At 40.8% G+C, this 24,166-nt stretch overlaps 2 protein-coding genes across 11 annotated transcripts in view; one reads left to right on the top strand and one right to left on the bottom strand.

The window, feature by feature from the left end:
- The window catches only part of LOC112219425 (AP2-associated protein kinase 1), a 33,529-nt gene extending 27,388 nt beyond the window's left edge, over positions 1–6,141 (bottom strand). For 5 of the 10 annotated variants that reach the window (XM_024380651.2, XM_024380653.2, XM_024380654.2 and 2 more), the window contains exons 1-3: positions 5,072–6,140; positions 1,079–1,197; positions 738–846 (exon numbers count right to left, since the gene is read on the bottom strand). In XM_024380651.2, the coding sequence (XP_024236419.1) occupies positions 738–846; positions 1,079–1,197; positions 5,072–5,231 (388 nt within the window). In that variant the 5' untranslated portion in view covers positions 5,232–6,140. Of the gene's footprint in view, positions 1–737; positions 847–1,078; positions 1,198–5,071 lie in introns of all 10 variants that reach the window. The other 5 variants (XM_024380652.2, XM_042302226.1, XM_042302227.1 and 2 more) reach the window with 3 other exon arrangements.
- A 341-nt stretch (positions 6,142–6,482) lies between these two features.
- Positions 6,483–13,674, top strand: LOC112219429 (annexin A4). Its single transcript, XM_024380663.2, has 13 exons — positions 6,483–6,628; positions 7,791–7,849; positions 8,519–8,606; positions 9,552–9,646; positions 10,834–10,947; positions 11,143–11,233; positions 11,615–11,694; positions 11,965–12,021; positions 12,247–12,340; positions 12,746–12,841; positions 12,994–13,052; positions 13,175–13,297; positions 13,410–13,674. Exons 2-13 carry the CDS (start codon positions 7,841–7,843, stop codon positions 13,461–13,463), a joined length of 960 nt encoding a protein of 319 aa, XP_024236431.1. The 5' UTR covers positions 6,483–6,628; positions 7,791–7,840; the 3' UTR covers positions 13,464–13,674.
- The last annotated feature ends 10,492 nt before the right edge of the window (positions 13,675–24,166 follow it).

Raw genomic sequence — 24,166 nt, 5'->3', positions numbered from 1 at the left:
CGTTGCAGTTCTTGACACACTCAAACCAGTACGCCTGGCACCTACTACCATACCCCGTTCAAAGGTACTTCAATCTTTTGTCTTGCCCATTCTCCCTCTGAATGGCACATATGCACAATCCATGTCTCAATTGTCTCAAGGCTTAAAAATCATTCTTTAACCTGTCTCCTCCCCTTAGTCGACACTGATTGAAGTCAATTTAACAAGTGACATCAATAAGGGATCATAGCTTTCACCTGGTCAGTCTGTGCCATGGAACGAGCAGGAGTTCCTAATGTTTTCTACACTTTTTGTACATCTACTATGCCTATAACATACAATCACATCATGGAAAAAAACCTGGTGCAGCGCAGAACTCAAATGATATGCAAAGACAAGTACAATAACAAAGTCCCCACACCAGTGGTAGGCCCAGATCACGTGTCAAACTCATTCCATGGAGAGTCGAGTGTCTGAGTTTTCGTTCCTCTCTTGTACTTGATTGAGGAATTAAGGCCACTAATTAGTAAAGAACTCCCCTCACCTGGTTGTCTAGGTCTTAATTGAAATGAAAAAAATAAAAAATAAACAAGCAGACACTAGGTTCTCCATGGAATGAGTTCAACACCCGTGGCCTAGATGGAAGTTAGACTAATAGTTAGACAGAGAGCGCCCTCATGTGGAGTGACAGTTGTCTGGCTTTATTCTTGTCTTTCAACTACACTTGATTGAACACAGACCCTTCAGTAAGCACTCACCTTTACAGTAGTCCATGAGGATGAGCACTTCCCACACATCTCCTCCTCCACAAGTGGTGATACTAGAGTCCAGATAGCCAACGATGTTCTTATGGCCGACCAGGTCCTTCTGCAAGAGCACATGCACAACCAGATTACATTAACAGACAAAGTGAACATTATCATGCCATTTAAGTTCAAGTTCAACTTGATTGTCCCCAGAAGGGAAATATAACTGATAAACAATGTAGTGCAGAGTTCACGGGCCTTCCCGTGTTTTCATGTAAGCAGAAGAGAATAATAAACAGAGTAGCTCCCCTCCAAGCATGCCGTGGGAGTGGGGTAATCTCACAGCTACTCACCATGATCTGGATCTCTCGCTTGCACACCTGCAGGTCGTGCTCATTGTTGACATACATCCTCTTGAGGGCACAGCGGAGTCCTTGGCTGGTTCGTACCAGGAACACGATGGCAAAACCCCCTGTAAGAAAGAGAGAGAGTGATTGAGACTGAATTAAGGTTCAGTGTTTGGAGGCAAGCAACCATTGGAAGTCTGAAGTGTTGGCAACACCACTCTGTGCTAGGGCTGGCACAATTACAGAAAATAAACTGTCTTAATCATTTTTTTTAAATCATTTTTTTATTTTAAATAACAGCTGATTAAAGACAGTACAGCTGAGCATTGGTGCGGTTGAGTCTGTTTGTGTGGTAACAAAAATGCACTCGTTGCAACATGAAACTTTGTTGCTCCTTGCTGAAATAAGCAGGGTGTTGTAGCAAACAAGTCTTTGGTTGCCTAGGCAACACCCCCCTCCCTGCAGCAACAGCAAACATAGAAATAGAATGAATTGAACAGGCATGGAATCTCTAGCCCTGGCAATATGACTGTTAAACTTGCAATGCCCGCCTGGTATAGCATGTTCATTCAGATTATGTTAACTGATGTGGCTCATGCAATGGAATGTATTTTTTGTAATGTCAGTTGAGTTCAACATCAACAAATCACAGCACATATTGATGGGTACACTTCCTGCTTTTACTTCCTGCTTTGCTCCTATGGGTACACTCACAATGGCCGCCAGTCCACCCATATCCCATCATTGATTTGAATGGTCATGTCACTTGAGTAAGCTCTGGTGGTAGAGTATTCAATGACGTCATGGCTCTGTTTTGGTTTGGGTACTGTGAGGAAACCCATAGTGGCGTGTCTGGTGGGGTATTTATGTCTGTTTGATGTGTATGCAAACAGATTATACAAGTGGTTAGGCATTCAAACACATATTTTTCTTAAAAAGACTAGAAGTAGTCAATTTCTCCTCAACCATGAAAGACTACCATGCATATTGTTGATGTTAGTTCTGTGTGTCCAGTTAAGGGCAAGACATGCTGCTTTGTTTTGAGCCAGCTGCAGCTTTTCTAGGTCTTTCTTTGCTGCACCTGACCATATTACCAGACAGTAATCAAGATGGGACAAGACCAGAGCCTGAACAAGTAGTACAGTTGATCTGTGTAAAAAAAAAAAATACAGAACATATTTTTATAACAGACATACCTCTCCCCATCTTCACAACAACTTGGTCAATATGACTTGACCATGATAACTGACCATCCCAATGTTGCCGATGACACGCATGTTGCGGAAGACACATTTCATTTGAATGCATTCAGTTGTACAATTGACTAGGTATCCCCCTTTCCCTTTACTCCTAGGAGTTCACCCTTCTTCACCTGCTTTTAAATGATATCAAACTAGAGGGTTCATATTTTCCAGTGATGAAGACATGTCTCATGGTATGGTGGGGTATGCTAAATGGGTCAACATTCCTGAATGTTTTGGCTTTCAGGTCCAAAAAGTTACTTTCTGACCACTTCTACCAATGGACCAATATTTATGGAAATTTTTGTTCAAATCCAAAGGGGTGTGGTCAAAATGTGATTGCAATCAAATGGAACGACCCAGTAGTGCTAGTGAGGGCAGTAGTAATGGTGGTAGTTGTGGTAATGGTATTGTAGCAATGGGGTTTTCATAGGCTCTGGTTTAGTTATAGTGACCTATTTTGGGTGGTTTGTAGGTGTGGAGTTATTACAGCGGATTATAGTGGGTTAGCATAGTAGGCTAGATTGAGTAGTACAGCATCATAATCCATATAATGTGTCTTTAAACTCTCTAAATGTTTCCGTTTGAACATATTGAAAGTTTTGTGGCATTGATTTCAGTGTAGTATGTTGAAGCCTGTATTCCACCATTGAAATGAATAAGGATACAAGAGTGAAAGGTTGAGAATGTGACTGCTGAAGCAAGTCACACAAAATATTAAATAAATACTCTTATAAAATGGTGATTCGCGTCCCATTACAAAACAATATGATTAGAAGACAATGCAAGATATTTGAGTAAAGAAATCGAATAGGCCTAACCATTCGGTAAAATGTAGCATCCATAATATAGTGTGCGTAGCACATAGAATTACATAAAGAAACCCTGGAGTAGCATCCATAACAGCATCATTAGTCATCTTTTGCCAACTGCCTTAGTGGCATCATGTTTAATTCCTGACTTTCAGTGCAACTCAAGCCTCCATGATGGCATTGCCCCAGGGAAACTGAAGGCCTGTCTAGCCTAACGGTCTTAGCATGGAATCCACTGTCTTTAGCTAATGTTGATAACCTATCTAGGCTATATGTTATACCATACGGGTGTTCAATTTCAGTGTGTTGAAACTGCAGTGTACTGAGATCTATACAGTGTTGCAGTGCAAGTTGCTGAAATAAGACTGGGGCAGGGATAGGCTACTTCAACAATATGCAAGACACTGACTCTCTCTCTATTCAGCATGTTTTAGACTCGATTCCTGAACAGTGTACACTGCAAAGCAGCACTTCAGAAGGATGGACAGAATAGGCAGAAATCATGAGATGCAATTTGCCTTCGAAACCAACAAAAGCGTTGAATGTGAAAAAGTGATAGGTCCATTATTGTCATGATGAACCGAGGTTGTTAGAGCAAAATTGCAGTCTTTAAAAGAAGGTTGTGCAAAGTAAACTACTTTTGCAAGATGTCAGGGCTACATCATTACCCTACCAGTGAAAACAATCCACACAAATGACTCTACTGAGCAGGATAATGCAGGCACTGCAATTTCCCAGCATGCAGCACTCATATCTCTCTATACACTCACATTAACATGCACATAGCCACATACTCACCTGGGGATATAGAGTAGCAGGTTAAGAAAATCAGGTGTATACCTTTCATTCAAGTGTATGATACAAAATGGTATGGTTGTATGGTACCAGGGGTTGGGATAAATTTGAGAGTTGAGATGTGCAATTATTGTAATGTATATTGTGTTTATTTAGGCTAGGCATTTGGCATTTTTAAAGGCTATTTCATTTTTCTATTCTTGAATTATTTCATTTCAAGAACTGATTACATTTACATAAACTTGAACAAGATGGCTGCTTAAGGTTAAAAATATACTGTTTTGAGAGGTGATTTTACCATTTGCACAGGGAGTCAGGGATTAGCCTAATATTACGTCACTTCCTCACATCAAGGCATTATCTGCAGGTTCTTTGGACTTCACTACCAAGTACCCAAGTGATATCCAAACGATCAGCAACTTGATCTGTATGGTCTTGGGTTGTCAAAAGGACACAGATACCAGATTTAATGTCCCCAATGGACTTTAGTTTAAGAGTAGGCCTACAGATACATCCACACCCCAGACATCTCTCAGTGCTCTTCAGTACCTGAAAATGAGCCTCTTCTCATGTCCATGGTCACACATTTTAATAAACCATACAACACCCAAAACAGACTGTCCCTGAGTACATTTAATCAGCGCCTCATATGTAAGGGGATTTCCTGCCAACAGATTTGCCAAATTAAGCTGCTGCTCAAACAACGACAGAGCTGTCAGTCACGCGACAGATAAATCACTGTCAGGCAGCAGCCCTCACACTTGATCATCAAAACTGGAAAACTACAAACAGCATGGTACCTTTGAATTGCTTATCCACCTACATTGAAATGGTAATTGGGCTGGGTGTGTCCGATATTCAAATGTCAGGAATAGGATTACATCATGGCATTGAGTGAAAAATGGACAAATGTGTGTCTGCCAATGACATAGCCTACTGTAATGTAGCCATATCATTCTGAAACCTAGGCCTGCCTCTGGCTTAAGCAGTACTGAATGTCATCATGCGTGTAGCAGTTACCTGACTGGTAATGACTGATCAATGTTCAAACATTGTGGCAGTTTGCGGTCTGACTTAAATGTCACATTTCATGTTCTCAGTCAGCATGGGCATCAAAACATTTCCAAAAGACAAGCCTCAATCTCACTCACCTTCGGCCACTGTTTCTTCAATAGTGACTTGGTGCCGCCCTATGGTACATGAACGTCCAATTAAATTGCCACCTACATGGCTGGATCCACTGCTACCTCCTCCAGAACCAGGTCCTGAACTGACCAACTCCCGACGAGATGAATCAAAGAACTTCCTCATGATAACTATCAGTCAGATGATGAGGAAATATTATCCTCACTTCAATCAAAACGATGCAGAATGCTCAAATGACGATGCAGAAAGCTCAAATGTCCTTATTTCCAGCGATGTCAGTTTCACAAATGAACTTTGTTTTCTGGACAAGGCCTAAGGTTTGTCTGACAAAGCCAGTCTTGTTGTTTGCAGATGCCAAAAACAGCAGTGATTTCTTCACCAGCAGCTAACGTTAGCTGTCAATTATGAGCTATGACCGAATAACCAGTCTCCCATTTGCTTGACAGACTAATATAGCTATAGAGATAAGATAGACGCTAATTATAATTCCGCTAAACCTTGTGCAGTATTCGACTTGCTCATCTTGGAGGAGGACATTTCTCCATCAGTGCAGCTATTCAGGGGGTTGTGGGTCCCTCCATCTCCGCGGCTATCTTAACGTTATGACATTTCATGTAGCTAAGGTTATCCTGTAAAAATTATGTCCGTTGTAATATATCCCCGGTAAAACGTGCCAATATTACACGATCCTTCCATATTCAATGTCGTTCAGCAAATAATGATTATTTCCAAGTATGCTACAATTCATCATCTAGCCAGCTAGGCTACCAATTAGCCAACGTCAGCTAGCTTACTGCCACGAACCGCTACCTAGCTATTTCGCAACAGGAAATGCCTATCAAAATGACAGGAAATGGTCATTCCGAAAATGTACCAATTGTAGCTACTTTCGATCTCAGTTTGGTTTGATAGCTCCCTTAGAAAATATAGATAATGTAAAGCTAGCTAGTCAGTTAGTATATGTTAGATGTAGGCAAGATATATAAGCTTCGGCTACTTCGACCACACCAACATATCAGCAGCTGCCTGCTACAGCCCTTAGCCTACAGCTTTACTGAGCTTTACTGCAGTGGAGTCATGGGATCTGTAGTCATGAGGTCTGTAGTGAGGGGGGCACACTGGTGGCATTGACTGGTGGGGGCGCGGGTGAGCAGCCACTAGGGAGCATCTCTCAAATGAATTCATTTAATTAACTTTTTTCATTAGTGTACTAGAATATGCGAATGGGATAACAGGCTATTTTCCTCTTGAAGCATAATAATACAATCAATACGTTTGTGGTGGAGAGAGAGAGAACAAACAATATGGTACACGAATCACAATTATCTGCAATCACAATTAAGAATTGTAAAATAATAATAATTAAAAGAGAGAGAGAGTGTGTGTGTGTTCTTCACTGTAAAATATAATGTAGCCTGCCCTAGTGTAACCACAAAGGGGTGGGACCGAAAACTCCTCTTTATGCCATCCACTGTTCCGTTTTAACGGCCGACGTTCGCAGAAGAGAGCTTCCTTTCAGTCTTCCTCATTTGAAAAGATAGGTCGTTTTTACTGTCTATAGGGTAAGTAAACATTTTTATGTAATTTTATAGGTTGAGGTTAAACGAGAAATATAGGCTCGATGTGTATTGTGTTGTTTTTAGCTAGAAGCTTTAGAATACCTACTATCTGACACATTCAAGGGTGTGTCTCGAACAGAAAATGAACTTCAAAAGTTATTATTACGTTGCTGGCCGCCAGCAGACAGACATACATCGCCTCCTGCAAACTATATACTTATTGAATTGGGCCATAAGTTACAATCACAAGCGGGGCAACTTGGAAACTAACAATTAACTATAAGAACTGTGTTGCGTAACAATGTCTCCATATTTACCAAAGGTTTGTAGAGTCTGCGCAGTTGTTACTTTGAAAACTGCATTTCATTGATTGCATTTACTTCAGTGGGCTAATGTAGGTTACTAATATAGGCCTATTGATGTAAAAAGTGATTCAGAAAGGTGTGACTTTAGATCTAGTAATGTTTTGATATGGCAGTGTGACAGAGGCAGGGGTCAAAGGGGTTCTTCTTGTGCCAGGTATTTCCACCCCAAACTGAGCAGATGTAGACAGTACATTTCTGAATGAGTTGTCATCCTTGGCTAATGAAGAGGCACAATATGGACAACACCCCTGGACTAAAAGGGACACTAAAAGGGGCAACAACCCAGACTATAAATATGTTGTCTCCTATTAATATAATAATTAACAACATAAACTATATTGAGTGACACCATGAAGTAAATAAGGTCTGACCAGAGATGTATTTTGTCTGATTTGGATTTTGGGGGAAGTGTTGTCGGCTAATAGTTTCAGTTGGTAGAGTTGATTTTTTTTAGAGTTGGAAAAAAAGCTTGTGTGTGTGTGTGGTAATTAAACATTATAATGAGGGTAATGAGTATTTAACCCAGTCTTTCCTACTGTGAAAGCCCACCACATTGTTATTCTCTACAGAGCTGGTTTAGGTAATGTAGCAACAGAACCATTTGCTTTTGATCAACTGACAAAAGTGGGAATTAACAAATGTATGTAGATGGTCTGTTTCGTTAGTCCATCTGTATCTGTTACTCAAGGGTCAGAGGTATTGTATGGATAATGGTAACATAATGCGCATCTCAGGAAAAATGCTGTATGTGCGTTTATTAACCATCCTGGGAAATAATATAACTGTTTTTCTTTCGATAGCTTTTCCCATCTCTCTTGCTCACGTTTGGAAACTCTATCTCACTGGCATAATGGCAGCGGTAAGTCTCAGCTCCCAAACGTGTCTACTGTAGTGTGAGTGAACTAAATGATTGTAGTGTTCAACATTTTCATACATTTGCATGATCAGATTTACATTTGTTTGCTTTCGTTGCTTAGTATTGGAAAGGATTTACTTCTCAACAGTATGTTCATTGTAGCTTGCATAAAACATGTATGATGTACTCTACCAATGAAATTGTCCAATTAAATTTGTACTGCTGTAATCCTACTGTCAGCACAGACGAGAGAGCTTTTTGAAAGTAGCACCCACAGTATACTACTGAGGCAGTCTGACATATAGGCTACACCTATACTGCACATAATAAATGCGCGTTGCTGTTACTGAACAAACACACACAGATCTGTTGATGTGTATGTTTGTGCATGTGTGTACCTATAGCCCAGGAGTACTCAACTCTTACCCTACGAGGTCCAGAGCCTGCTGGTGTTCTGTTATTACACACACCTGGCGTCCCAGGTCAAAATCATTCACTGATTAGAGGTGAACAATGAAAAAATGCAGTGGAACTTACTTCAAGGTCCAGAGTTGAGTTTGAGGGCGATAGCCTATGACTCAAAGTACAATATCCAAATAGTGACTGGATAAATGCCAGCTGCTGAATTCATAGGGAGTTATATGTATGCCATTTTAATATTTGCCACTGCAGATTGGCAACCGTGGAACTGTGACTGAAGCCGCTGGCTTCAAGGTAGAGGAGGATGTAAACAGACTGAGAGGAGCCATGAAGGGGGCTGGTGAGTGATCCCAACATTCTAAGCGATGACTAGCTATTTGTTTTTATGAACAATTCAGAAATTCCGAAAACAATTTTGGATGAGTATGGTAGGATCCCCTTTCTACTGATAAATAGGTCTTAATTCTAAAATAGTTGTATGTCTTTCCTTTCAATGAAAGCTTCAAAAATAGCTTCCTGTTGAACAGTATGCTACCAGTACTTTCACATCAGTTGTAATTATTCTAGAACTCTCTACAGGCCCTCTACACAGGACTGTAGTTACTTTCCATTTCCAAGACCTCATTCATTCCTCTGTGTGGCCTGGGAGTCATTTCTTTCCTTCTCCAGTATACTTGACTTGTCTTTTTTCCTTTTTTCCCCTCCATTTTCATAATTATTTTTGCCTTTCTCCTGTTCTAGTCAAAAGTTACTGTAGGATTTCATAATCTTTGCACCTGTGTTATATTTTGTGTCTATGCTTTTTCCACGTCTATGCTGTAGGGATACAATGCAGAAAATACAATGAGCATTGTAAGAAGACCAGTTACACGCCGTTAAACACAAGCCTACAAGATAGGATACAGCCTGTGCAATTTGTTTCTGAATGGGTGAATCTTAGCTCCACATTCGGGAATGCTGATGCTGTTAGCTAGACGTAATAGGTTTCACCTGATTCTAGTGTGAGATGCATTAGAAACAGATGGCACACACACTGAGAACCAACTGTGCCTGTGGGACAAGGGTTTTTCCAGGGTGAGAGAGGAGCTTGGAAGCCAGAAGTGTATCTGTTCAACATCCAGGTTGAAATCTGGCTGAGTTCTTTGTAACTGTGTGATATCGGGGAGATATTTAGGATATTTCAATGGTGATTGATGCTGTATTATCAACAGCAAGTTATTTTACCTAATGGATCAGTATAATGTGAAGGTATACAGTAATGTAACCCTGTGATGGTTTCTTATAGGCACGGACGAGGCAGCTGTCATTGAGGTCCTGGCACGTCGTAGCATTGCTCAGAGGCAACGCATCAAGGAGGCTTACAAGCAGACCGTGGGGAAGGTAAGTGTTCTACTGACTTATGCCTGTCTTATTACATTTCTCATATCACCGTTTGAATTATCAGACTATTCTCAAAACCTTCCAAAATCTAAACACCACCAGCTCCAGTAATTGGGGGGGTGTATTTAATAGTTCATAGTGACAGGAGAGTGCAGGGGTTGTGTAAATGGTTATATTTATCATGTGATCAGTCATGGATGGATATACTACAAAGCAGGATCATGGAGTTAGCCAGCTAACTGGCCTAAATATTCTGAAATAACTTTTAATTTTTTTTTTTTTTTAAAGATAAGCTTGAAATGGGCATTCTCTAATTGACTCAACAACCAAAAACACATGTCTAAGTTTAGCTTTCTTAATGAAGTGGAAAATCAACAAATATTTCTGGCTATTTTTTTACATTTTAGCTGGCTAACTTATTGATGTGTTATAGTATACCCTTCTGGTGTGTGGCTTTGTGTGTTTTTATGGGTGTGGTGGTGTCTGGTGTTATTGGTAACATTGTGCAGACAGTTGGTGCCTCAGGTTGATCATTAACTCTTACACAAAGATGGTTATGTGTTTCAGAGAATAGAGAGAAGCTTGTCTACATGAGGGTTGAGGTTAACCTGATTTTAATTGAAGACCAATGTCAGTCAGGACACTGCACTTTGTTTAAGTGAAGTAGGGAGATTCTAGAATGACAGGCCCCATGTTAAACGACAACTAAACTCGACATTTAAAACTAAAAGGGAAGTCTGATCAATGTCTACTCTATTGACACTGTTAGATAGGAGCTGGCACAGTCTGGCATACAATAAATCATTGATAAAGTTATCTAAAAGTTCCCATGAATGAGGAAGCTTGCCACAAGGAAGGACAAAGATTTCTAGTGGAATCCTCCTGGTCAGAAACAGTGAGTCATACAGTGCACGGGGACGCCCACAGGCAGGCTCATGAAGAAGCTAAATGTGTCTACTACAAACCTTCTGTGTACAGCTCTTTCGCAGCCACGCCCTTCTGGAAGCAGACTCGTATCTGGAATGTCTGAAGCATTTAGTCTGACAGATTAAACATTTTGAAAGCCTTGTTTATCACCTGTGAGATACGAGTGTAATGAGAGAAGTAGTGTATGCTTACTTGAGCACTAGGCAGGAGATTGTGTCAGTCGGGGCCCATTTTAAATGTCTGTGTCTCTGTCCCTGTAGGACCTGACCGATGATCTGCAGGGAGAGCTGACGGGGAACTTTGAGAACGTGGTGCTGGGCCTCCTGATGACCGCTCCTGTGTATGATGCCTACGAGCTGAGGAACGCTATGAAGGTCAGAGGTTATTACTGCTAGAGACACCATAACAATGGGGATTGATGTAATGCTTTCAATACTGTAATGCTTTTCAATAGCTATTGACATTGTATTGCGCTATTCACCTCATCCACAACCCATAAATGTATTGCATCACACTACTCTTTGAGGTACTGACATAGCTCTCCACATCTCTATTTTACTGAATGCTAGGGTGCTGGAACAGAGGAGGCTGCTCTCATTGATATCCTTGCCTCAAGGACGAACGCTGAAATTAGAGCCATCACAGCGGTGTACATCAAAGGTAGTAGCTACACAGTACACAGCCTTTCTGTGCCATGTATTGAGTCTCCACCTGTAGAAGAGGTATCGTGTATGGTACAAGTCAATACTTCAGTATTGATCACTGTATATGAAGAGGAAATCTGATCTAGGATATCAGTGTCTCGCCCTCTTGAGAGTGTACGGGCAAACAATGAATCACATAACATGAACACAATGCATGATATGAATGATTTATTAGTGTCTTCTATAGAGCAATATTCAACTTTTGTTGCCGGCCATAGCTTTTGACAGGGTGTTCACAAACCGTTTCAAGTGTTGTGTGTTATAATTGCAGAGTCAGATCACTGGGTCTAAGGTCATTCTTAACTCCTACTTTTTGCTTAATCGTGTGTGATGGCAGATTATGAAAAGAACCTGGAGGAAGATATCGATGGTGATACTTCCGGAATGTTCCAGAGGGTTCTGGTCTCTTTGCTCACGGTGAGAATAGACCGTGACAATATTGAACTCTCTGAATATACACACCTGGTTGACCTTCATATTCCAACGATCAAAGGAAAGCCAACCAAACTACAGTACATGAATTGTTGTAAAGGAAATAGTCACTCCCCCTTCACTTCATCACTTGGGTACAATTTAACACATAATGGATGTTTGTAGTTTTTAGAGGCCTCTTATGGCCAGGTAATGGTCATGTCATTGTCTGACTCTTTGCTAACATGGCCTCTGTGTCTGTCCTGTGACTGACAGGCGGGGCGAGATGAGAGCAACACTGTGGATGAGGCCCAGGCTGTGAAGGATGCTAAGGTGAGAATATGGACCCAGAGAGGAGGTGACCTGGCTCTGTCTATCTCGCATAGTAGCACATGCTGGGGTATCAGGATCACCCCACGGTTTAGGAAGATGAACAGTAAGATCAACTTTAGACATAGTTTTTTAAAACCTAATCTCACATCAAATATGTCCCAAAACAGTCAGTATTGGGAGATTTTCTGTTTGGGTTTGTGAAGTACTTTTGCCGTGGGTTCTCAGGATATCTACGAGGCTGGGGAGGCTCGTTGGGGAACAGATGAGGTCAAGTTCCTCACTGTGCTCTGTGTGAGGAACAGAAATCACCTACTCCAAGGTATTGTCCCCACAAAAATATTTCAGTGTATATTCATTTAGCAGCGGTACACCAACGGTGTACACCACCGTCGCCCCAGTGGTACACTCCCAAAATATTTTATAATAATAAAATAAGAGATATTTTTACATTTCTGTTGAGACTCACGTTTAAGATCAGAGTAACAAATCACCAGAAGTGACCTTCTCACAGTGTACTTGTTTGTTGTTTGTTTATTACGCTTTACACTTCTCTTCAGTTAAGATACTTACTTCCACACTGACTTTGGCACAAAATGTAATGCACAAACACTGTTCTGCTGACCTGTTCTGGTTATTTCAGGAACCAACATTATGTCATGTGCTTCTTACTCACTACAACAGTATGATTGATTCCATATCTCTCTCTCTCACCTCATTGTCTCAGTGTTTAAGGAGTATCAGAAGATCTCTGGGAGGGACATCGAGGACAGCATTAAGAGGGAGATGTCTGGCTCTCTGGAGAATGTCTTTCTGGCAATAGGTCAGACGGATCCAATTTGTTTCAGTGCCTCTTGTAATAATGTACCGAAGACTGATAAGACAGAGTCCAATCAGTTCTGATGAAAATAAGCTAAACTTAAGCTTGTTGAGCTATCATGCCTGATGTATCGATCTGATTATTATTTTTTGCAGTGAAATGCCTTAAAAACAAGCCAGCATTCTTTGCAGAGCGGTTATATAAATCCATGAAGGTAAAGATTTTGAAATTGAGACTTTTTTTTCCCATGGAGGTGTGTTATATCTGTTTACACTTGTGGGTTATCAGACTGAATTCATCGGAATGTTGACCGCTCCTTCCCTCCTGTCTTTTCAGGGTCTGGGAACTACAGACAGCGTACTGATTAGAATCATGGTGGCCCGGGCCGAGATTGACATGTTGGACATCAAGGCCGAGTTCTTGAAAGCGTACGGCAAGACTCTCCATTCCTTCATCAAGGTGAGACCCTGGTCACGAGAGATGAAGTAATGGTTTGTCTCAGTAAAAGTTAGATTTGTGCCCATTTCTTTCTGTTATTTTGATGTAATCTGAGTGTTTCTGTATTGTTTAGGGAGACACATCTGGAGATTACCGCAAAATCCTGCTGGAGCTATGTGGAGAGTAGTGGAGAGTAGGACGTTGAACATCTAGGACATCATTCAGCGCTGACTTCACTCTGCAACAACACCATTGGTGCCTCTACTATCTTCTGTTTCCTTTGCTTAAAGGTCTCTCAATATCCTCTGCTCTTCTGTAGCCAGAGCATTTTAGACTGACCATGATGCCTTTTTTCACAGTTTGTAATACTGATTAAACCAAAGACAGGTGACATTTTAGACCTGCTTGCATTCTCTTTATTGATCCCCTGTTGCCACATCTCAGGAAGCATAAAGGATGGACCTTTTGAACCTCTGCCTCCCAACCCCCATCTCAGCAGAAAGCCATCTTCATCTCTTACTGTTTGAAGTCCATTTAATGAATTAGTTTGGATGGCTTGTTCGTTGAGTCAGCTCTGAGTCATTTGATTCAATTACCTTAATTGGATGTTAGTCTGATTTGGAAGGCAAAGTATGTCATCATCTTTGTGCCTAGACCCTGTCCTCGCATTTCAAGGCTGCGCTGAGACTTTCACTCAGGTAATCCCAACCATAAATGATCTGCATTGTCATTCTACCGCAGGCCCGCAACAGGTGACCCTCATTGACTTGTTTTAATCCACAATCCACTTTAATCCATTTGTTTTAATCCATCCAATCTTGTATCTATAACAATTCAAACTAGCCCTGTGGAATTTTCAGATAAGGGGTTACCAACTGAGCAAAGTAGGTCTATGCTTGTATTAGAGACTCCGTCTGATCTGAAATCCCGCAGCTGCGGCATGCCAGAAGTTTCAACTCTTGCTTCTTAAGCCAACATGGACATTCTGGTAATATCTGAAACTTAATAAGACTATGCCGAATGTGTATCTGTCTGTTTTTTTTTTAGATCTGACAGTTGGTGGATGTGTTGCCATATTTACAAAGGACAACTTAAATGTTTAAATGCCAGCTTCTGATAGGCTGAAAGAGATTTAGTTAAATGCAGATATAACTCAGTTGATAAATTAACCAACCCGCCCCAACTTTAAACACCCTGAAAAATCTACTCTTTTAGATATTATTTTGATAAATGCCCCAAATGGAACTTTTGGTAATTAGTGACCATTGTCTCGTTGCCTGCATAAGAGATGCAAAGCTACCTATATCTCACTCTTGAATTATTACAAAGATAAATTATAGGCAACAATTATTTTCTGATCTGGGATTGTGTGAATGGAAGGTTGTGTCAGATATCTCAGACTTGGATCGGGCCCTACATTTTTCTTTTTTTACTTTGCTCAACTCTATTACAGATACCCTTAGTTTCTTGAACGGATCAGGCTTAAGGGATAGAGCTAATGCCTGGTCCATTAACTATCAGAGACATTTCAGAAGATCCATTTAGCTTGGGTTAAGGCTAGGCTGACTGATTCTATGTCTGACTGGCAGTCCTTCAGATGCTTAAGAAAAAATATATCCCTGGTTAGAAAATGAAAATCGACATAACTACTGAACTGTGTTTCTACTAATGGTGGGAATCCAACTGCCTTCTGCAAGGTAGTGAAATCTCTGAAACAAAACTCCAATCCCTCATTACCCCAGCAGGTTATGACAGCCTCTGGTCCCATAACAGATAAGATGGACATTTGTGGTGATTTATTTTAATAACCACTTTGCCTTAGCAGGCCATCTAGCTTCTGCAAACTTTGATTCCAGCCGAGGGAGTCCATTACTCACCTCGAGCCAGGTTGCAGAGAACGATACATTCCCAGATATACATTCCTCATTTTCATTTCAACCATTTGATGATCTATGATGTACTAAGTGCCTTCTTGAAGATTGATGTAAAACAAATACACTGGGGCTGACTCACTTCAAATCAAAATGGATTTGTCACATTACACATGTTTATTTATTTTACTAGGCAAGTCAGTTAAGAACAAATTCTTATTTTCAATGACAGCCTATGAACAGTGGGTTAACTGCCTGTTCAGGGGCAGAACAACAGATGTGTACCTAGTCAGCTCGGGGGTTTGAACTTCCGGTTCCTAGTCCAACACTCTAACCACTAGGCTACCCTGCCGCCCCAGGGTAGGCAGGGTTTAGAAGATTATTGTGGGTGTAGTGAAATGCGTGATCCTTTTTTGCTGCAGCTTTCTGTCCCACTTATTGCAGAATCATTAACCTATATTTTTAACTTGACAGTTGTTTCTGGGTTTATCCCTAAGATCTGGAAAACAGCACAAGTCCTCCCCCTACACAAAGGAGATCCTTCTGACTTGGATAACAACTGTCCAATTTCCAAGCTATCTTGCCTTGCCAAAATGTTTGTCTCTGGCCAACTCTCAACTTAGAACTTTTTAAACTTCTCATTCTGTTTTTAATGAGCACCAATCTGGTTTTAGACCGGGTCATAGCACTGTTTCAGCAACTACACATGTCTTAGATGATGTGCTATAGTTTAGACTATAAAAATCATTGTGCTGCCTTATTTATTGACCCGTCGAAGGCATTTGATACGGTTGACCATTTATTACTTGTTCAAAGGTTGCCTGAAATGCAATTGGTTCAAGAACTATCTAACTGACAGAACACAATGTGTGCTTACTGACGGTATCAAATCTAGTTTCCTCAATATTGCAAAAGGTGTGCCGCAGGGGTCAAATTTGGGCCCTGTTCTCTTCACAAGTTATGTAAATAGACCAATATTATCTGTTAAAACCTGTAACATTCATCTCTACGTGGATAATACAGTTATTTACTCCTGTGCCTCCTCAGTACACCAGGTCATTCATGGTTCAGCATGGTAAATACAAGGTAAATACTAAAATAAACAAATGTAGCTGATCAACTTAGTCAGGCCCCCATACCTCATACACCTACAGCCTAATCACAGAGTTGTGAGATTCAAACCTTGAAATGTTAAATCCTTTATATGGAATAGACATGTGGTAGTACCTTGTAAAACCATGGGGAGGAGCCCTTACCATTCTCTGGAATGGTAAACTCAGAAACAAGTTATGAGTTCTGATAAAGAGCAGCTTCATTTAGTGCAATGTTAGGTGGCTGGAAACATGATTTATAGTTTTTGGTAGGTCCAAACTAAAGATTTTTCCATAAGCTTTACAGTTAGTGGGTCACTTCAGTTGGAACAGGGACTTTGTCAGTACACACATTATATAAGCATATTTCCATGGGAATGTCCTGTTTTGTTTGGGTTGTATTGCATCAAAACTTGGTTTCTAGTGCTCTGTGTCAGGTTCGTATATATCAGGTTCCAGGTTCAGGCCGTTATACAAGCTATTATAGTGAAACTGATCAGAACACTTCACTTTAGCACACCAACAGACAAGATCCTGGTGAAATGGAGCCAGCACAGCACACTTCAAACAGGGTTTCATGTCTGCAGTTGGATGAGTCTGTGTTTTTGAAAAAAAAAGCACTGGTAATTACACCATGTCGTGTCTCCACTTCACACAACATGGCGTGATCCTGTATGTCCATCTTTATACCAGGTGATGAATACCCAGGTTGGCGTTCAGTGCCAGGTTCCATGTCGGGGTACAATTACCACTAAGACAAACATGGCACAGAAACAGAAGCCCTGTTGTTTTAATACTGTACACTGTTAGAAAGAAAGGTGCTATCTAGAACCCAAAAGGTTTTCTACGTGGAACCAAAAAGGATTTCTTCCTGGAACTAAAAAGTGTTCTCCTATGAGGACAGCCAAAGAACCCTTCAGGAACCCTTTTTTTCTAAGAGTGTAGTTAAAACATTGTGGTAGATTGTTGCTTTAAACACTAAGACAGGGAGAGCTGACACACTATTGATTTGAATTCCTTTACAGAGGAGACTCAGCATGAAGCTGCAAAAAACTGATGTGTCCAAATACCCATACCAGCGTACTGCATACTTAAATTACATACTATGTACTCATTGTGACATACTATTTAGCACGTATCATTTAGTCAAAACTATGCAGTAGGCATGGCCGCAACGCAGTAGCAGATCCTGACTGGCTGAGTAGGTAGGCCGGGGCCGAGTGCAGGGGGATTTTCCAAACTCAACAGACATGCATCGCATTAACCAGCCTAATATTAGCTCATTTCTAATTCAATTAATTTCTCTGAATAGAATAGGAATGGAGTGATGAGCCTACTCAGGCTGGTTATAGGCAGGTGATCACATTTGACCTATACCGTAGGCCATATAACCCATCTAGTCCATCTAGCCATTTAAAAGGGATTTACTAGAAACAGATCATTTGGTTCCATTAAAACATATTTATTAGCGCTGTAACATACAGTACCAGTCAAAAGTTTGGACACACCTACTCAATCAAGGGTTTTTCTTTATTTTTAGTATTTTATACATTGTAGAATAATAGTGAAGACATCAAAGCTATGAAATAACACATGGAATCATGTAGTAACCAAACAAGTGATAAATCAAAATATATTTGAGATTCTTCAAAGTAGACACCCTTTGCCTTGATGACAGCTTTGCACACTCTTGGCATTCTCTCAACCAGTTTCATGAGGTAGTCCCCTGGAATACATTTCAATTAACAGGTGTGCCTTGTTAAACGTTAATTTGTGGAATTTCTTTCCTTCTTAATGCATTTGAGCCAATTAGTTGTGTTTTGTCAAGGTAGGGGTGGTATACAGAAGATAGCCCTATTTGGTAAAATACCGAGTCCATATTATGGCAAGAACAGCTCAAATAAGCAAAGAGAAACGACAGTCCATCATTACTTTAAGACATGAAGGTCAGTCAATCCGGAAAATTTCAGTCGCAAAAACCATCAAGCTCAATGATGAAACTGGCACTCATGAGGACCGCCACAGGAAAGGAAGACCCAGAGTTACCTCTGCTGCAGAGGATAAGTTCATTAGAGTTACCAGCCTCAGAAGTTGCAGCCCAATTAAACTCAAGCAATGGACATTAGACCAGTGGAAATCTGTCCTTTGGTCTGACGAGTCCAAACTTTGAGATGCACGTGTCTTTATGAGACACAGAATAGGTGAACGGATGATCTCTGCATGTGTGGTTCCCACCGTGAAGCATGGAAGAGGAGGTGTGATGGTGTGGGGGGGGCTTTGCTGGTGACACTGTCAGTGTTAATTTAGAATTGAAGGCACTGTCGATGTATTTAACATGGCTACCACAGCATTTTGCAGGAATATGCCATCCCATCTGGTTTGCGCTTAGTGGGACTATCATTTGTTTTTCAACAGGTCAATGATCTAACACACCTCCACACTGTGTAAGGGCTATTTGACCAAGAAGGAGAGTGATGGAGTGCTGCATCAGATGACCTGGCTTCCACAATCACCTGACCTCAAACTAATGGAGATGGTTTGGGATGAGTTGAAAAGCAGCCAACAAGTGCTCAAGATATGTGAGAACTCCTTCAAGACTGTTGGAAAAGCATTCCAGGTGAAGCTGATTGAGAGAATGGCAAGAGCGTGCAAAGCTGGCAAAGGGTAGCTACTTTGAAGAATCTAAGATCTAAAAAATATTTTGATTTGTTTAAAGACTTTTTTGGTTACTACATGATTCCATGTGTGTTTTATCATAGTTTTGATGTCTACGCTGTTATTCTACAATTGTAGAAAATAGTTTTTTTTAAACCTGGAATGAGTAGGTGTGTCCAAACTTTAAATTGGTACTGTATGTAAATGAGATATTTCAACAACCAAAAATTCACTGTCATTATGGGGTGTTGTGTGTCGATGGGCGAGGAAAAAAAACAGCTGTTAATCCATTTTGAATGCCAGCTGTTAAACACAAAAACATTTGGAATAAGTTGAAGGATATGAAAACTTTCTGCATATTTTGCTTATGGTTTATAATTGTGTAGACAAGTAGAAATGCTAATTCTTTGCACTTGGCAAGAGGAACTAAAGTAAATTGGCAACTATTCTGAGCACACAGAACCTGTGACAAAATATTTGCCTGTGTTTAAGAATGCAATAACCAGGGTAATTTTTGGAAAAATCTAATTACTGCTATCCAAGAAAAACGTGAGAGGAACAAATAAATACATTTTAGGAAAAGAGTATTAACTGTGAATTTAGGAAAAGAGTATTAACTGTATTAACTACTAATCTTAGTTCAAGTTATTTCTTTAGGACAGGGTCAGACAGACCTTTTCCACATATCTTTCATTCTATGCATGACCTCCATGGAGACAGAGAATGGCCCAGTCAAAATGAAATCTGCTAATTATGTGCAAATGGAACGCTCCATCTAAGGTGATGACCTGCCACAGGAAGACATATGGCACACAAGGTTGTATGCATTATTTTTACCAGCCAGAGGGAGTAAATCAGTGATGGGCATTCCGAGTCTTTCCAGTGAGTCGTATCATTTGGCTCCGTTCAGCTAAAAGAGATGTTAATTTGGCTCCCAAGCGGGCTCCCAATCAGCTCTTTGTTCAGTAGTACTTAAAAATTGCAAATCTCTAATGTAAAGTCTACAAAGTTGCCTGCCATTATGTCAGATCGTGACGTGTGAGTTAATACGTTTTACCTGACCAAATTATTAGATGGCTTGCAAATTTTTTTTTAAATAACACACTGTAAAAATGTGTGTGGCCCATAAAAAGTATCTCTCCTCACTATCTATTGTTCCTGGAGTGAGGAATCACAATGGTCAGAGAATGTTTTTAGAACATAAGCAGTAGTAACAGTATGTCAATCAGAGTCAAATGAACAGCTCTTTCACAAATGAGATTCGGTTCTCAATGTTCAACATAAAAGAGACGTTCAAAAAGAGCCGTTCGTTCTGAAAAGACTCATCAGAGTGAACGACAGCAGCAGAATTCAACTCTTCTCCTTTCACAGAGGTTTTCCATCAAATAGGAAATGATCTGAGCGCGTGACTCGGAAATAATCACGTTTCACATCATCTGATTTACAATTTCAATATTTCCAATCTCTCGTGACTCCATTCACACCTCTAATGTTCACATGGATATATCAACCCGCTGTCGCATTGGGGAAAGTCATATTCTCCTTCCACCAAGATCATGTTCTCAATCAGAGTGAATTGAAGTGAATTGGCTGGGCTGGATAAAAGCATTTATTCTTATCCCTCTGCTTCTGATGACTGCAAAGCAGGGGTTCTGCTGGTTGTGTCATTATTTGCACATTGCTGGCTGCTCAGAGGGAAGGAAAGTTCTGTTTACTCACAATCGGTATCTGAGCTCTGCTCGTGTCCATAAGGTGGAACTGAGAACCCAAGAGAGAGATCCCTCTAAGTGTTGCCAGATGTTTCACAATTGAGGTGTCATGATAAGTCATAAGAACTTCCACATGATGTGAGGTGACTAAGCAGAGCAACATGAAATAAGGATTAGGGGGTGAGTGCTGGAGATACAGGAGAGGAATGAGCAAGCAAGCCTAATATAATGAGCTCTGTGATCAATAATCTTTGCTGCTTCTCCAGTGATTTTCAGCCAGGTCTGAAGGTGAAACATTTCAAAATGTTCTGTTATATCAATCTGAGAGTCTTGAAATAGGAGATGACATTAGATCATACATAGTTTGGTCATTAGTTGGGCATGTTCCTCTACAGTCTATTTGTTTCAATCAATTTCAGATGCTCCTGAGTTGGCCTGCTTCTTGACAACGTAATTGAACAAAAATATAAATGCAACATGCAAGAATTTCAAAGAGTTACAGTTCATTTAAGGAAATCAGTCAATTGAGATAAATTCATAAGGCCCTAATCTGTGGATTTCACATGACTGGGAATACAGATATGCATCTGTTGGTCACAAATACCTTTAAAAAAGCTAGGGGCGTGGATCAGAAAACCAGTCCGTATCTGGTGTGACCACCATTTGCCTCATGCAGTGTAACACATCTCCTTCGCATTGTGTTGATCAGTCTGTTGATTGTGGCCTGTGGAATGTTGTCCAGCTTCTCTTTATTGGCTGTGCGAAGTTGCTGGATATTGGTGGGAACTGGAACATGCTGTTGTACACGTCAATCCAGAGCATCCCAAACAGGCTCAATTGGGTGACATGTCTGGTGAGTACGCAGGCCATGGAAGAACTGGGACATTTTCAGCTTCCGGTAATTGTGCACAGATCCTTGCGACATGGGGCTGTGCATTATCATGCTGAAACATGAGGTGATGGAGGCAGATGAATGGCACGACAATGGGCCTCAGGATCTCATCACGGTATCGCTGTGCGTTCAAATTGCCATCAATAAAATGCACTTGTGTTCGTTCTCCATAGCTTATGCCTGCCCATACCATAACCCCACCGCCACCCTGGGACACTCTGTTCACAACATTGACATCAGTGAACCGCTCGCCGAAAACTGCAGATTTTAGAGTGGCCTTTTATTGTCCCCAGCTGGGAACATGGACAGATTGTGCCATCCTCTCAGACAGACAATGCTGCTTTGTAATTATGTAATAGAACACATTAGAAGAAAAGGATGAGTTGGAGTAGTAAAAGTGGAGAGCTATGACCCTGTTGCAATGTCTGAAATCCCACTGTGCTGTAGCTCTCCATTCTATTTTCAGTCATGGGAAAAATGACAATGTAAGTAAAATGCCATGTATATTTCAGGTTAGGATTGTTTTCCCCATGGTCAGAGTAGTGAACTGTAGTTGATGAAATAGCAGCATGACTGCTGAGGTACACTGTTCTCTCGCCAGAGACACATTGACATTGGAACAAGACGTGTCCTTTGACAGGCTGCACCCAAAGGAATCACAAAGGGTCTTTGTTGGACAAAGTAACACAGGGAGCTTTGCAAAGAACATATAATCCTATTTTTGTATGCAGTCCCTGTACTTATAGTCACTTTGGATGAAAGTGCCTACTAAGGGCATTAATCATTAATACATTATTTTGAGTGGCATGTGTAAAGGACACCACGCTGCTTGCTTAGCGAGTATCACCTCCTCACGATTCAGCCCATACCTGGCTTGAATTCGGGACCTCTGCCTTGCTAGCACGTGACCACTCTCCTGAAGCGTCTTACCAGTCGGAGCCAAGCTAAAAGCTACCTATTTGCTGGTGCAAGTGGGGACACTTCAGGCTGATGAGTAAGTTTTACACATCCCCATGTGCTAAACAGTATGTAGCTAGAGTTATGTGTACTGGACATGAGGTTGAATTGCACTGGGAGCATTGCACTCCCAGTTTTAGTACATTTAGTTTGGGCCGAATATGTTCTTTGCAAAGCTCCCTGTGTAGATTGTATTTTAACGTTTAAGGACTCTTGGAAGATTAGTCCAAATGAAGACTAAAAGAGATCATAATAAAACAAAATAAAATATACTGAGCAATGCCGACTTTGACGCGTAGAATCCTTGAATCTCCCCTTTGCTCAAAAGCAACAGCATGCAACTCTGCCCCTTATGTGACTGCCCTCAAGAAACTCACAAAACTAAACAAGTACTCCCACGTCCCTGCTGCCATTTAGTCAAACCGACCTTCCCTCTCTGAATGAAAAGCCTCTCTCGGCAGGGAAACAAGTTCTTCTCTCTGAATGAGCATCATTAGTGACGGCGTGTAAAGTGTTTCTTAATGGTGAGTGGTAAAGAGGATGAAGTCACATGGAGATTTTAAAGGTGAATAAAAGAGAAGAGCAGTCACCGATGAAGTAAATCTGGTCTAATACAAGTTTCACCTCCAGCACAGAAGCAGAGAAAATCACTTATACAATAATCACACAGCACCTTCTGTCCTGTAAACACCAGCCCGAGAGGCTTGCGGGAAGTCACAACATCAGCTGCTACAGAATCGCATAGTGTCACGGATACATTATTAGTGTGCCTGTCAGTCAGGCGTCAAGCTTTAATGATAACATTCAACAGCTGACATTTGACACTGGCAGCTATACAGGTCAAAGTTAGAACATCAGTACGTACAGTAGGTAAAACAGATCACTATAGACTAGCAAACTACTTACTTCAACATAAATGGTTAACTCCTGTTTCCCTTCCCCTTATACAGTGGGGAGAACAAGTATTTGATACACTACCGATGTTGCAGGTTTTCCTACTTACAAAGCATGTAGAGGTCTGTAATTCTTATCACGGTGCAGTCGTCCTGTATCACGACTGTGTTTATACTTGCGTATTATTGTTTGTACAGATGAACATGGTACCTTCAGACATTTGGAAATTGCTCCCAAGGATGAACCAGACTTGTGGAGGTCTACAATTTATTTTCTGAGGTCTTGCCTGATTTCTTTTGATTTTCCCATGATGTCAAGCAAAGAGGCACTGAGCTTGAAGGTAGGCCTTGAAGTACATCCACATGTATACCTCCAATTGACTCAAGTGATGTCAATTAGCCTGTAAGAAGCTTCTAAAGCCATGATATCATTTTCTGGAATTTTCCGAGCTGTTTAAAGGCACAGAAAACTTAGTGTATGTACACTTCTGACCCACTGGAATTGTGATACATTGAATTATAAGTTAAATAATCTGTCTGTAAACAATTGTTGGAAAAATTACTTGTGTTATGCACAAAGTAGATGTCCTAACCGACTTGCCAAAACTATAGTTTGTTAACAAGACATTTGTGGTGGTTGAAAAACGAGTTTTAATGACTCCAACCTAAGTGTATGTAAACATCCGACTTCAACTGTACACACACGTCTCATACACTCATTAATCTCCATTAGAAGGAATAACCTGGTAGCACTTTAATAATTGGCTGAGAGTTGCAAGGGTGGGGAAACTTCGCAAACACACATGGAGCTGAATTTAATCA

This window comes from Oncorhynchus tshawytscha, linkage group LG20 (assembly GCF_018296145.1).
Source record: "Oncorhynchus tshawytscha isolate Ot180627B linkage group LG20, Otsh_v2.0, whole genome shotgun sequence".
Classification (NCBI taxonomy): domain Eukaryota; kingdom Metazoa; phylum Chordata; class Actinopteri; order Salmoniformes; family Salmonidae; genus Oncorhynchus; species Oncorhynchus tshawytscha.
Note: the sequence above shows the minus strand (reverse complement) of the source record. Positions and strands in the feature narration are given on the sequence as shown.

Bases quoted from the DNA above. Each gene is read 5' to 3' on its own strand.
- LOC112219429 (XM_024380663.2), top strand. The intron at 9,647-10,833 runs GTAAGTGTTCTA...CTGTCCCTGTAG, and splicing joins ACAAGCAGACCGTGGGGAAG to GACCTGACCGATGATCTGCA. The intron at 12,022-12,246 runs GTGAGAATATGG...GTGGGTTCTCAG, and splicing joins AGGCTGTGAAGGATGCTAAG to GATATCTACGAGGCTGGGGA.